Source organism: Schistocerca americana, chromosome 1, assembly GCF_021461395.2.
Source record: "Schistocerca americana isolate TAMUIC-IGC-003095 chromosome 1, iqSchAmer2.1, whole genome shotgun sequence".
NCBI classification, from domain to species: Eukaryota; Metazoa; Arthropoda; class Insecta; order Orthoptera; family Acrididae; genus Schistocerca; species Schistocerca americana.
This window is the reverse complement of record NC_060119.1, coordinates 880,853,833-880,869,711: the sequence shown is the minus strand read 5'-3', so window position 1 is coordinate 880,869,711 and position 15,879 is coordinate 880,853,833. Positions and strand designations below refer to the sequence as shown.

The 15,879-nt window shown below is 39.0% G+C and overlaps 1 protein-coding gene across 1 annotated transcript in view; it reads left to right on the top strand.

The window, feature by feature from the left end:
* LOC124614330 (cadherin-87A) overlaps window positions 1–15,879 on the top strand; it is a 698,834-nt gene that overhangs the window by 477,897 nt on the left and 205,058 nt on the right. Inside the window, exons 6-7 of the mRNA XM_047142934.1 lie at window positions 6,327–6,455; window positions 7,281–7,406. Of these exons, the coding sequence (XP_046998890.1) occupies window positions 6,327–6,455; window positions 7,281–7,406 (255 nt within the window). The remainder of the gene's footprint in view (window positions 1–6,326; window positions 6,456–7,280; window positions 7,407–15,879) is intronic.

The following is a 15,879-nucleotide window of genomic DNA, read 5'->3' as shown; positions in this document are numbered from 1 at the left end:
GGATACTGTGTCCTTGTTGAAACGGTTTTTATGTATACTGTGTTGGTTACTACTTAATCATAGAGTTGCCCATTATGTTACTGCCAGATGGTTCTGATCAAACAAATTACCTGAATTTGTTGCTAACAGTAATTCAATGGTAGAGAAGTTATGTTCTGCTACTGCTTGAATATTTAATTCTGCATGGACATAGTTCTCCTTCAGTCATATCAGTGGAGCATCCATTATTGCACCCACCATCTGTGAAATGGCACAGAGTTTCCATTGTCAGTCAGTAAATTCCTTTCTCATCCAAGTATCATCTTTGAGCTGTTTCATTTGTTATGTATGACGTGACCAGTATGAGGTTTGATGTACAAGAACTCACTCCCAGATGAACAAGGAACAAAACATTTATTGATAATAACATAAGATCACAGTTCTGTAGCAAACTGTTGTCTGAGTTGACACAGGTAAGTCCTAACAAATTCTGTTTGTGAAGATAACAGTCTCTGCCTGAGCACTTCAGTAGCCTGATAAAGGATTGTAACTGTTTATCATAGCTGACAAATTCACTGACTCTAAACAGGCAACCCCCCCCCCCCCCCCGCCCCCCCCCCCCATGAACCATGGACCTTGCCGTTGGTGGGGAGGCTTGCGTGCCTCAACGATACAGATAGCCGTACCGTAGGTGCAACCACAACGGAGGGGTATCTGTTGAGAGGCCAGACAAACATGTGGTTCCTAAAGAGGGGCAGCAGCCTTTTCAGTAGTTGCAAGGGCAATAGTCTGGATGATTGACTGATCTGGCCTTGTAACAATAACCAAAATGGCCTTGCTGTGCTGGTACTGCGAACGGGTGAAAGCAAGGGGAAACTACAGCCGTAATTTTTCCCGAGGGCATGCAGCTTTACTGTATGATTAAATGATGATGACGTCCTCTTGGGTAAAATATTCCGGAGGTAAAATAGTCCCCCATTCGGATCTCCGTGCGGGGACTACTCAACACGATATTGTTTTCAGGAGAAAGAAAACTGGCGTTCTACGGATCGGAGCGTGGAATGTCAGATCCCTTAATCGGGCAGGTAGGCTAGAAAATTTAAAAAGGGAAATGGATAGGTTAAAGTTAGATATAGTGGGAATTAGTGAAGTTCGGTGGCAGGAGGAACAAGACTTCTGCTCAGGTGAATACAGGGTTATAAATACAAAATCAAATAGAGGTAATGCAGGAGTAGGTTTAATAATGAATATAAAAATAGGTATACGGGTAAGTTACTACAAACAGCATAGTGAACGCATTATTGTGGCCAAGATAGCCACGAAGCCCACGCCTACTACAGTAGTACAAGTTTATATGCCAACTAGCTCTGCAGATGACGAAGAAATTGATGAAATGTATGATGAGATAAAAGAAGTTATTCAGATTGTGAAGGGAGACGAAAATTTAATAGTCATGGGTGACTGGAATTCGTCAGTAGGAAAAGGGAGAGAAGGAAACATAGTAGGAGAATATGGATTGGGGCTAAGAAATGAAAGAGGAAGCCGCCTGGTAGAATTTTGCACAGAGCACAACATAATCATAGCTAACACTTGGTTCAAGAATCATAAAAGAAGGTTGTATACATGGAAGAACCCCGGAGATACTAAAAGGTATCAGATAGATTATATAATGGTAAGACAGAGATTTAGGAACCAAGTTTTAAATTGTAAGACATTTCCAGGGGGAGATGTGGACTCTGACCACAATCTATTGGTTATGACCTGTAGATTAAAACTGAAGAAACTGCAAAAAGGTGGGAATTTAAGGAGATGGGACCTGGATAAACTGAAAGAACCAGAGGTTGTACAGAGTTTCAGGGAGAGCATAAGGGAACAATTGACAGGAATGGGGGAAAGAAATACAGTAGAAGAAGAATGGGTAGCTTTGAGGGATGAAGTAGTGAAGGCAGCAGAGGATCAAGTAGGTAAAAAGATGAGGGCTAGTAGAAATCCTTGGGTAACAGAAGAAATATTGAATTTAATTGATGAAAGGAGAAAATATAAAAATGCAGTAAATGAAGGAGGCAAAAAGGAATACAAACGTCTCAAAAATAAGATCAACAGGAAGTGCAAAATGGCTAAGCAGGGATGGCTAGAGGACAAATGTAAGGATGTAGAGGCTTATCTCACTAGGGGTAAGATAGATACTGCCTACAGGAAAATTAAAGAGACCTTTGGAGATAAGAGAACAACTTGTATGAATATCAAGAGCTCAGATGGAAACCCAGTTCTAAGCAAAGAAGGGAAAGCAGAAAGGTGGAAGGAGTATGTAGAGGGTCTATACAAGGGTGATGTACTTGAGGACAATATTATGGAAATGGAAGAGGATGTAGATGAAGATGAAATGGGAGATACGATACTGCGTGAAGAGTTTGACAGAGCACTGAAAGACCTGAGTCGAAACAAGGCCCTCGGAGTAGACAACATTGGAACTACTGACGGCCCTGGGAGAGCCAGTCCTGACAAAAATCTACCATCTGGTGAGCAAGATGCATGAAACAGGCGAAATACCCTCAGACTTCAAGAAGAATATAATAATTCCAATCCCAGAGAAAGCAGGTGTTGACAGATGTGAAAATTACCGAACTATCAGTTTAATAAGTCACAGCTGCAAAATACTAACACGAATTCTTTACAGACGAATGGAAAAACTAGTAGAAGCCAACCTCGGGGAAGATCAGTTTGTATTCCGTAGAAACACTGGAACACGTGAGTCAATACTGACCTTACGACTTATCTTAGAAGAAAGATTAAGGAAAGGCAAATCTACATTTCTAGCATTTGTAGACTTAGAGAAAGCTTTTGACAGTGTTGACTGGAATACTCTGTTTCAAATTCTAAAGGTGGCAGGGGTAAAATACAGGGAGCGAAAGGCTATTTACAATTTGTACAGAAACCAGATGGCAGTTATAAGAGTCGAGGGACATGAAAGGGAAGCAGTGGTTGGGAAGGGAGTAAGACAGGGTTGTAGCCTCTCCTCGATGTTGTTAAATCTGTATATTGAGCAAGCAGTAAAGGAAACAAAAGAAAAATTTGGAGTAGGTATTAAAATCCATGGAGAAGAAATAAAAACTTTGAGGTTCGCCGATGACATTGTAATTCTGTCAGAGACAGCAAAGGACTTGGAAGATCAGTTGAATGGAATGGAGAGTGTCTTGAAAGGAGGATATAAGATGAACATCAACAAAAGCAAAACGAGGATAATGGAATGTAGTTGAATTAAGTCGGGTGATGCTGCGGGAATTAGATTAGGAAATGAGACACTTAAAGTAGTAAAGGAGTTTTGCTATTTGGGGAGCAAAATAACTGATGATGGTCGAAGTAGAGAGGATATAAAATGTACACTGGGAATGGCAAGGAAAGCGTTTCTGAAGAAGAGAAATTTGTTAACATTGATTATTGATTTAAGTGTCAGGAAGTAATTTCTGAAAGTATTTGTATGGGGTGTAGCCATGTATGGAAGTGAAACATGTACGATAAATAGTTTGGACAAGAAGAGAATAGAAGCTTTCGAAATGTGGTGCTACAGAAGAATGCTGATGGGTAGATCACATAACTAATGAGGAAGTATTGAATAGGATTGGGGAGAAGAGAAGTTTGTGGCACAACTTGACCAGAAGAAGGACATGTTCTGAGGCATCAAGGGATCACCAATTTAGTATTGGAGGGCAGCGTGGAGGGTAAAAATCATAGAGGGAGACCAAGAGATGAATACACTAAGCAGATTCAGAAGGATGTAGGTTGCAGTAGGTACTGAGAGATGAAGAAGCTTGCACAGGATAGAGCAGCATGGAGAGCTGCATCAAACCAGTCTCAGGACTGAAGACCACAACAACAACAACAAACAGGCAAAAGCCTGTCTGGAAGGACCACAGTTCCTTAACTGTGTTCAAGAACACAACACAGTAATACCAAAGTCCTGGTGCCAAGGCTAGTAAGCAGGCGTCAACTGTTGTACACTGGCTGTGCAGTGTCTTAAGTCTAGTCCTGGTGGGAGAATCTGTCGCAGACTATTTGTAGCCACATAATAATATGGAAGTAAATAGAGCTGCACCAGTTGCACATCCTAGGGGTGATGCAGCTGCTGCCTGTTGGCATGGTGGGCACATTGGATAACAGATGCCCTGGACAACATGCCATGATTGTTGTCATTCAGAATTCGCGTTGTTTTTTGCTCTGTTTGGTAGGACCCCTAAGAGCTTGTATATTGGCTACCTTAGATGCTCTCCCATTATGTTGGTGGGCTGCATGCCCAGACATGCCAGTGCATGTATTTGATTATTTGAAATTATGCAAATTTACTTGAAGACTTAGTAATGCAACCGTACTTAAAACACTAATAGTGATTTAGAATGGTTTCACTCAGTTTCGTGACACCCCAGCAAGCCCCATACAGGTATTCTGCAATGGAGCACTAAGATGATATTTGTGATATCAGAAGTAGTTTTGTTCTTAAAGGTTTGTTAATGTGACTGCTCTGTATTAGGCAAAAAGCTTAGACCTCGCATCTGGTCCTTCCAGATATATCTTTGGCAAGCAGTTTTGTTGGTTGAGAGTGTGAAGTAAAGCATCTAAGGAATGAGCACATATGGGGCAAGAATTATAAGTATTAGGAAGTGTACAAAATATTTCAGGGCACTGAAGGAAGAGACCAAGGGCTTTGCTTATTGCTTCAAAGTGACACCCTACTTGCCCTATTAAACTGATATTTATTGGCTGAAAGAGTATATCCTAATTTTTTATGACAGTGCGTAAAGAATAATGTTTATGCACAAATGACAACAACATGTTAAACTGCCACTAAGTCCTTGAAGAAATTATGAAGTTCCTATATATTTGCATTTTTGGACTTATTTAAATGTCCTATCAGTAATTTCACAGGTGGTCATGATGCAAACTTTAGTGCCACAGCAGCTTTTATGCAATGATCTAAGCAGTGACATTACAAACGAACATCAGTTCTAATGTAAGAAGTATACAAAGAATAAGTTTGAGACCAAATGTACTTGTCATTATCAAGAAAATCTAACACTGGTTGTTGTTGTTGTTGTTGTTGCTGTTATTGTGTCATCAGTCTGGAGATGGGTTCAATGCAGCTCTCCATGCTAGTCTGTCCTGTACGAGCTTCTTCATCTCTATGTAACTACAACAGCCTACATTCATTTGATCCTGGTTACTACATCCAACTGTTGGACCCCCACTGCAATTTTTACCCCCACACTACGTTGCATTACCAAATTGATGATTCCTTGATTCCACAGGATGTGTCCTATCCACTGATAACTCCTTTTGCTCAAGTTGTGCCATAAATTTCTTTTTCCTCAATTTGATACAGAGTCTCCTCATTAGTTCCTTGATATACTCATCTTCTGTAGCACCATATTCCAAAAGCTTGTATTCTTTTCTTGTTTGAACTGCTTATCGCCCATGTTTCACTTCCGTACAAGGCTACGCTTCAGACAAATACTTTCAGAAGGAACTTGCAATATTAAAATTTTTATTTGCTGTTAAAATTCACTTGTTTTGGAAATTTCTTTTTGCTGTTATTAGTCTGCATTTTACACCCTCACCACTTATGTTGTATCAGTCATTTTGGTGCCCAAATGGCAAAACTTATCTACTACTTTTAGTATCTCATTTCTTAACTTGATTCTATCAGAATCACCTGATATGATTTGACTGAATTCCATTACTCTTTGTCTTACTTTTGTTGATGTTAATTTTATAACCTCTTCTCAAGACAGTATTCGTTCCATTCAATGGGTCTTACAAGTCCTTTGCCATCCTTTTAGAATTACGGTGTAATCAGCAAACTGTCCAGTTTTTATTTCTTCTCTCTGAACTTTAATTCCCTTTCCAAAGTTGTGCTTGGTTACTTTCACTCCTTGCTCAATACACAGATTAAATGCCACTGGGGAACCGATACCCATTTTTAAAGTTGTTTGTATCTATCATTAAAGTTGTGTGTTTTTGTGTTATTGTAATGTGTTATGCCAATAATCCAGAAAAGGTTTATAATCCAATTAGAAACATAAGACTTTTGTTTTAAATTTCTGATTTCTTGCATGAATATGCTCACTATCAGAATTTTGGAGAATTTGATTGTTGCCTCATGAATTTCAAACATCTAAGTGTACCCTTTGTTACGAAATATTCTCTTCGGTAATTTTTAGTAAAAGTTTGTTCTTATAACTGTTTAGGTAAATAATAGTGTAAAATAATATGTGAAATTAACACATACACCTCTATGTATTAATTATTATACTCTTGACGATAGTACTTACACTGAATGCCCTTCCTTGTGACAGGTAAATGACACCCTGAAGCTGTTTGTGACACTGGAAGATGAAGTGGAAGATGGAAATAACAACATAGTTACAGTGCCAGTCACCATCATCATTGTTGATGAGAATGACAATCCGCCAGTTTTCAAAGGTGTAAGTAGATTTATGGATATATGTAGGCAAGACGGCAGACCATTGCCTGAAATTCTGTCTCAGAGAGAATATGCTTTTAAACTGTATTTCTATTAAAGTGATCAGTGGTCCAAGATACATGCAACATAAAGTGACCTGTGAATTTAAATATCAATGATGTGGAAGATAATCTATCCACAGATTGGGAGCAGATACATACATACACATGCCTGTGCATGCACACATCCCCACACACACACACACACACACACACACACACACACACACTAGGGGCTTCTTCTTCTTCTTCTTCTTCTGGCGCCAAAGAGAATAAAAGAGACTGGGAGTGGTTAAGAATACAGGGAAAGTCACCCATGACCCCTGGCCAAGGAAATTTACTGGAGGAGACGAAAGGGGAAAACAGATGTCTGTTTAAATAACATATGTCATGACAAGTAACTGCTTGAAATTCAGATTCTTTAAATAAATTCTTCTGGAACTGTGCATGTTGAATTGACTGCTTCTTGAAGTAAGAAAACTTTATTTAATTGACTCTTCACTAATTTTAAATTCCATCAACTATAGCCAGACTGGAAGTTTACAAAGTACACTATGCTCATACTTGTGCAGTTTGAAGTTGTCCTTTATAAATGATTTTTAACTGATTGTATGTAATCTGCATTAAAGTTTTCTTTTTATGCTTTTCATAAATGTTACATTAATACAGAACATAGAAAATGAAAAAAACTAATAATTTAGCGATTAAGGTATCAGTCGCTTAGTTATTAATTTTTTCATTTTCTATGTTTCTCACAGGATTGGTATACCAATTCTTATCTTTTACAGGAGCCCTATGAAGTGGTTGTTCCAGAAGACACACCTGTGGGAAACACTGTCTTCAGTGGAATTCAAGTTGAAGATCCTGATGTGATCGGTGAAGTGCTAGAAGTGACGTGCCACAATCTTCCACAGGTACAAAAATCTTGTAATTGTAAATGACTAAGTAATAATATAATAGAGGGATACATTCCACGCGGGAAAAATATATTTAAAAACAAAGATGATGTGACTTACCATACGAAAGCGCTGGCAGGTCGATAGAAACACAAACAGACACATACATACACACAAAATTCAAGCTTTCGCCACAAACTGTTGCCTCATCAGGAAAGAGGGAAGGAGAGGGAAAGACGAAAGGAAGTGGGTTTTAAGGGAGAGGGTAAGGAGTCATTCCAATCCCGGGAGCGGAGAGACTTACCTTAGGGGGAAAAAAGGACGGGTATACACTCGCACACACACACATATCCATCCACACATATACAGACACAAGCAGACATATTTAAAGACAAAGAGTTTGGGCAGAGATGTCAGTCCAGGCGGAAGTGCATAGGCAAAGATGATGTTGAATGACAGGTGAGGTGTGAGTGGCGGCAACTTGAAATTAGCGGAGATTGAGGCCTGGTGGGTAACGGGAAGAGAGGATATATTGAAGAGCAAGTTCCCATCTCCGGAGTTCGGATAGGTTGGTGTTGGTGGGAAGTATCCAGATAACCCGGACGGTGTAACACTGTGCCAAGATGTGCTGGCCGTGCACCAAGGCATGTTTAGCCACAGTTTGTTGCTGGTCATTCCCACATGTGGGAATGACCAGCAACAAACTGTCCATTCGTATGAATGGACACAGGCAGACAGTGTTTGTTGGTAATGAGGATCACCCTGTGGCTAAACATGCCTTGGTGCACGGCCAACACATCTTGGCACAGTGTTACACTGTCCGGGTTATCTGGATACTTCCCACCAACACCAACCTATCCGAACTTCGGAGATGGGAACTTGCTCTTCAATATATCCTCTCTTCCCGCTACCCACCAGGCCTCAATCTCTGCTAATTTCAAGTTGCCGCCACTCACACCTCACCTGTCATTCAACATCATCTTTGCCTCTGCACTTCCGCCTGGACTGACATCTCTGCCCAAACTCTTTGTCTTTAAATATGTCTGCTTGTGTCTGTATATGTGTGGATGGATATGTGTGTGTGTGCGAGTGTATACCCGTCCTTTTTTCCCCCTAAGGTAAGTCTCTCCACTCCTGGATTGGAATGACTCCTTACCCTCTCCCTTAAAACCCACTTCCTTTCGTCTTCCCCTCTCCTTCCCTCTTTCCTGATGAGGCAACAGTTTGTTGCGAAAGCTTGAATTTTGTGTGTATGTATGTGTCTGTTTGTGTTTCTATCAACCTGCCAGCGCTTTCGTATGGTAAGTCACATCAACTTTGTTTTTAAATATATTGACTAAGTAATAATTTATTTATAATATTCTCTGTGATTACCATAATTATTAGAGTTTCCCCATACTGGAAGACTCTGAGATAAAAACATTAGATTCTATTTCAGAACTCATTATATTAGGCATAGCCTCTTTTGGCTTTATAGGAAATTACCAAGGCTCTCCATTAAAATGCTTAGAAATTTTAGAATTTGTACTATAAAATGTTCAGTATTTTTACAAGCAACTGGCTTTCTCAACGAACACCACCGATAATACAGCTTTGTACGTAGGTAAATGCTGAAATCTAATCATATATTAATTACATACATTGCACATATACATGGACATTTACAAATATAAATCAGATATTTACACATGTACTTATGGCTACTCGAAGCACAGTTCTTGTACATCATTCTCCATGAATTTTTCCATTGAGCAGAATTCATGCTCTTTTGGTCAAGTTTCTAGAACTTTAAATCTTTTGTAAGAGAGTCAAGGTCACTGTTTTTAGCAATTTGTTGATGAATTTCAAGTTCATACATTTATGCCTATTGTGAGTGTGAGAAAATCTTGAGGATGGTAAGTGTACCTTGTGGCTATTTCTTGTCTAATGCAAATGAACATTATTTCTTAGTCTAAGTTTGTGTATTTTCTTTGACATAATTTAAAGGACTATAGAAGTAGAAGTTCGGACTGTCGTAATGTTAAGTGATATGAACTGATTTGCACACATTTCTCTAGGAGGCATACGTGGAATACACCTCATGGGTTTCTTCTGTTATTGGAAAATGTAAGCTGACTCTGATGCTTTTCCTTACGATGGTGTCCCATGGTTCAGGTGTGAGTGGAAGAAAGTGTAATAAGAGTACAACAGCAGCTTTTAACTGACATTTTGCTTTAATTTGTAACAGAAATAGTACTCTTGCTAGTTTGCTGCTTAAGTAGTTTATTTGTCCAGTCCATGCAGGGGTGCCTCCAGGTTTTCATGTCACTACACGCATTATTTAGTAATTTTGATGACATTGTTATCTGCTCATCATTTTCTCCTACTTGTTTCTACAATACAGTTTTAGGATGCGGCTAGTGTTATACAGATAAAAAAAGGTAACAGAATAGTTACAGTAAAACCTGTTTTTTCATTCCCAGATTTTACATATTCCCTCCCTGTATGTTTTTTTCTGTTGGTCTTGTAGTGAGCACTATTGTCTCAATTAACTGTTTTCCTGGCATCAAAAATTTTATATGGATAACATTTCCCACATTTTGCACTTTTGAACCACTACCACAAGCTTCAACATTATTTTTCAAATCAATTTATGTGTAAACTACATCATGATACCATCACGGATAAGCTGTAGGATGTTGCAAAATATAGAACTGTACAGTTTGTTTGAGAGTCTAAATTAATTTGGGTTGTCTGAGAAATGTAGGTGACATTTTTAGGGACACTTTCAAAATGTTTCTGCAATGTTTTATGCCTTACTGTATGCTATACTGCGATAAATCATCAAAAACAGCACTTTAATTTGTTCTTCTTTTTAAAGGGAAGTCACCTGTTTGAGACATTCATTCTGTTGGCATTAAGAGGTGTACTGAAGCTGTAAAAATTGAGTGATGAAATGAGTAGGAAAGCAGTGAGCAACTTCCTGGTAAATGTGCAGAAGAAAGCACCAAACACTATGCAAGAAAAACTGATCCCAGACTATACACGAAAAACTGATTCCATCTTTGTGCAATTAGTTTTTACAACTTTTTCAAAATTATCACTGATGAGCTCTTTCACAGTCATATTTGGTTTGTCACAATGCTAGAAAAATTAGGTGACTTTTCAATTGCATTTTGATGCCTTTTGAAATTCATATATTTTTTTGCAGATTCATGAAACTTTTTGAAAATGTTGCAAATTATAAGTGCACCGTGATGACTGTAATCCATTATAAGTGCCCACAGCACCACACACAATTTACAAAGCGTACAATTAACAGCTTTATAATAAACCAGCCATGGATATAATCACAGCCAGTTAGATCAAAATGTTCACCTTACAACATCTATGTTACTCTTGAAATTATAATGTTTGTCAGATTGCCATGAATTCAGGAAAATCTTTCAATAAAATCTTGTACTTTAGGGAATCATCCTTTTTTCCCAACGTAATTCCTGACATCTGAAATTGTGTGGAGTGCACCCAAGAGATTTTTTAGATTAAGTGACTCTCCATCGAACACAGATAATGATAGCTCTAGGAAACCGAAAAGTATCAGTGCAAGACTGAAAGAAATGCCTCCCAGAGGTGAAAATATTAAAATCCTAGTGATTAACTGCCGAAGCATTTGCAACAAAGTGCCAGAATTTGAAGTGCTCATGAAAAGCAGTGAAGCTAACATAATACTAGGTACAGAAAGCCTGTGTAACCTGATGTTGATAGCAGTGAGATTTTTGTGGAAAATTTCAGTGTATATCGAAAACATAGGCAGGTGGGAAATGGAGTGGTGTATTTGTCACAGTAGACAAGAAACTCAAATCCACTGAGATAGAAATTGAAACTACATGTGAGATTGTCTGGGCAAGAGTCAGTGTCAGGGGTTGGCATAAAATGATAATTGGAGCCTTTATTGCCCACCAGACTCATCTCCTGATGTAACTGAAAATTTTAGAGGAAACCTCAGTTCACTTGTATGTAAGTTCCCCAATCATACTGTGATTGTCACTGGAGGCTTTACTCATCCAACAAGTAATTGGAAAATTACAGTTTTGTTTGTGGTGGGTGTGATAAGACATCCTGTGCAACATTGCAAAGTGCCTTGTCTGAAAACCACCTAGAACAGTGAATTAGGAACCTCACTCGCGATGAGAATATTTTGGACCTACTGCCAAAAATAGACCTGACCTCTTTGAGGATGTCCACGTCAAAACCGGTATCAGTGATCACAATGTGATTGTGGCAACAATGATTAGTGAAGTACACAGGACACTAAAACATGCAGAAAGATATATGTTCTTCAGTAAACTAGGTAAAGTATCAGTAGTGTCATATCTCAATGAGGAATTTGAAACTTTCACCACATGGCAGGAGCATGTAGAGAAACTATGGCTCAACTTTGAAAGAATAGTTGATCATGCACTGGATAGAAAGGTACACAGTAGAACAGTTCATAATGGGAGGGATTCTCCATGGTCACTGTAAAGAAACTTCTAAAGAAACCTAGGTTACTGTGTAATTGGTGTAAAACAAAGCATAGGGCTATAGATAGAGAGATACTGAACAAAATTCATTAGTCTGTCAAGAGTGCAATGCATGATGCCTTCAGTGATCACCATAGCAGAATATTGTCAGAGGATATTTCACAAAATCCAAAGAAATTGTGGTCATACATAAAGGCTCCTAGTGGCACCAAAGTTAGTATCCAGTCCCTAGCGAATGAAACAGGAACTGGAACTGAAGGTAGCAAAGCAAAAACTGAAATGGTTAATCTCATTTCAAATGCTCCTTTACAAAGGAAAACACAGGAGAATTGCCCTATTTTATCCTTGCACCACTGAAAAGAGGAGTGAAATAAGCATTAGTGTCTGTGGTGTTGACAAACAGCTGAAATCGTTAAAATTGAACAAAGCTCCAGGGCCTGATGGAGTCTCTATCAGATTCTTAACTTAGTTTGCAGTTGATCCAGCCCTTCTTCAAACTGTAATCTATCATAGATCCTATGAACAAAAATCCATGGACAGTTCTTGGAAGAAAGCACGGGTCACACCTGTCTACAAGAAGGGTAATACTAGTGATCCACAAAACTACCGCCAATATCCTTCACATTGATGTGCTATAGAATGTTAGAACATATTCTGAGCTCACACATAATGAGGTATCTTGAACACAATGACATCAATGCCAGCCAGCATGGATTCTGAAAACATCAATCATGTGAAACCCAACTCGCATTCGCACTTTTCTCACATAACATATTGAAAGCTTTGGATCAAGGCAGTCAGGTAGATGCAATCACTTATTGTCAAAAGTATGATCACATAAGGTATCAAGTAAAATTTGTGACTGGAATGAGTACTTTTTGTTAGGGAGGATGCAGCATGTTATCTTGGATGGAGAGTCATTGTCAGATGTAGAAGTAACTTCTGGTGTGCCCCAGGGAAGTGTGTTGGGAGACTTCCTGTTCATGTATATTAATGACCTTGGAGACAATATTAATAGTATCCCCAGTTTTTTTGCAGATGGTGCAATTATCTGTGATGAAGTGCTATTGAAAGAAGCTGCATAAATATTCATTCAGATCTTGATAGGATTTCAAAGTGTTGCAAAGATTGGTAACTTTCTTTAAATGTTCAGAAATGTAATATTGTGCACTTCACAAAATGAAAAAAACATAGTGTCCTATGACTGTAACATCAATGAGCCACTGTTGGAATCGGCCAACTCATGTAAATATCTAGATGTAACACTTTGTAGAGATATGAAATGGAATGATCATAGAGGCTCAGTTATGGGTAAAGCAGGTGATAAACTTAAGTTTATTGGTAAAATACCGGGGAAGTGCAATCAGTCTACAAAGGAGATTGCTTACAAATCACTCATGTGACTCATCCCACAATATTGCTCAAGTGTGTGGTAAGTGTACCAGATAGGACTAACCGTGGATATTGAATGTATACAGAGAAAAGGACAGCACAAATGGTCACAGGTTTGTTTGATCCGTGGGAGAGTGCCACAGAGATACTGAAGGAACTAAACTGGGCGACTCTTGAAGATAGACTTAAAGTATCCTGAGAAAGTCTACTAACAAAGTTTGAAGAAAAGGCATTAAATGATGACTGTTGGAATATACTGCAACCCCCTACGTATCACTCATATAGAGATCGTGAGGATAAAATTAGAATAATTATGCACACACAAAGGCATTCAAATCATTTTTCCTGCACTCTGTATGTGAATGGAATGGGAAGAAACCCTAACAACTGATGCAGTGGGACATAACTGTGCCATGAATGTCATGGTGGTTTACAGAGTATAGCTGTAGATGCAGACGTAGATGTAGATCGGAAATGCTGACCAGGAGACCACTATCCTTTTCGCGTAAGGACTGGAAGCCTGCACAGATATTGGTGAGGCCTACATTTTCTTCTTAAGTCTAATTATTGAGATTTTTAACAGAGATGTTTGACTGATACTTTTCTTGTGATATTTTATCACAGTTAGTATATTTTTCAATTCTCTCACTTTAATTTTCAATAAATAGTGGAAGATTTTCTTACTAGAAGCATGAGTTGTCTGACAATGCACATTCCTCAGTTTAGAACCTCTGCTTAAAGACTGTGAAAAGGAAAGTTGCTACTGACCATATAGCGGAGATGCTGAGTCGCAGATAGGCACAACAAAAATACTGTCACAAATACAGCTTTTCTCCAGTAAGGCCATTGTCAAAATTAGATGACAAACACACATGTACGCACTCCCACAAGTGCAGCTCACACACTCATGACAGTAGTCTCAGGCAAGAAAGTCTCAGGAAACTGAGGTTATCTAATTTTGACAAAGGTCTTGCTGGCCGAAAGCTATCTTTGTGACAGTCTTATTGTTGTGCCTATCTGCGACTCAGCATCTCCTCTATATGGTGAGAAGCAACATTCCTTTTTATGTTATTGTTACATTCCAACCTGGATTTTCCATTGTTTGATTTCTGCTTAAAGACTCTCATATACTGCAATAGCTCTAAGATGGTTATGCAACATTTTTCACACACATTCATACAATGAGATTTCTTGAATAAAAATGTAGTAATTTTAAATTATTATCCTTTTAGTAATTTCAGTCTCGTATAAAGTTTTCCATTACTCTTGTAACTCTCTTTAAACATGTTTTATATACTTTTTATGTACTTTTATTGATATTTTCAGATCATTTAAGTAATAATGTTCCAGTATTGTAAGTCATAAAAAACCCACCCCGTGTGTTTACAGCTCCTTTTTCATATATGATTGATAAAATAATTTATCTGAATTGATGGAGAGGACACCTTATCTACATTCCTCCCGAACCTCAATGGCTCCACTGATTGCTTCACTTAATTCTCCTCAGCCCAACAAACCACTTCAGATGTGCCAGTGGCCTCACTGAGGTCTTCACAGAGCAAAATTACCCTTCCCACCTTTTCCAGGAACAGATCTCCCATCTCTTGTCTCCCCAGTCAGCTACCATCAAGCACATACTCACTGTACAGACACAAAAGAGCCTCCATTACTCAGTTCTGTGCAGGACACAAGCAACTGAATCTTGTTCTCCACCACAGTTTTGAATACCTCTTGTCATGGCCTGAAATGAGAAATGTCCTTTCCACTACCCTCCCACCCTTCCCACAGAGGTGTTCCACCATCCACCTCTCTTATGCGATATCCATGGCTGCCCCTATTCTATTCCTGCTCCTGAACCTTTGCCCATGGACGATATCCCTGCTATAGACCTAAAGGCAATTCCTGTCCACATATTCCCATAACCACCTACTCTGTTCCTGTCACAGGGATCTCCTACACTATCAAAGGCAAGGCCACCTGTGAAAGCGGCTGTGTGACCTATCGACTTAGCTGCAACCAGTGTTATGCATTCTATGCGGTAATGACCACTAACAAACTATCTGTTCAAATTAATTGCCATCGCCAGACAGTGGTCAAGAGACAGCTTGGCCAACCAGCTGCCTGTGCTTGATTTCAAAAACTGTTTCACAGCCTTTGCTATATGGATTCTTCTCACCAACACCACTTTTCTTGAACTGAGCAAGTGGGAACTCTCTCTGCAACATATCCCTCCTTCCTGTAACCCCCTATCCTCCACTGCCTAGCCCTTCCTTGCTCCCACTCCAGCTCTAAATATGCCTTGTGTCCCACCAGTACACATCCATAGTCCTTTCACCTTCTCTACTTCTCTCCTCTACTCCCTGACATGCATAAATACTGAAAATGTTTGATAATCATAAAAAAATCAGAACTTGCAACTGCAAATAACTTAGATGGTACAGTTAGGTATAAGTGTAGAATCAGATATTAGTTATGTTGAGATCTATTTTTTTTTTCTTAGGGGGGGGGGGGGAGGGGGGGGGGCTGAGTGAAATAAATCTCAAAATTTAATGAACATAGTTTTATGGAGGGAGCAGATCTGTGTACCAATTAGACAA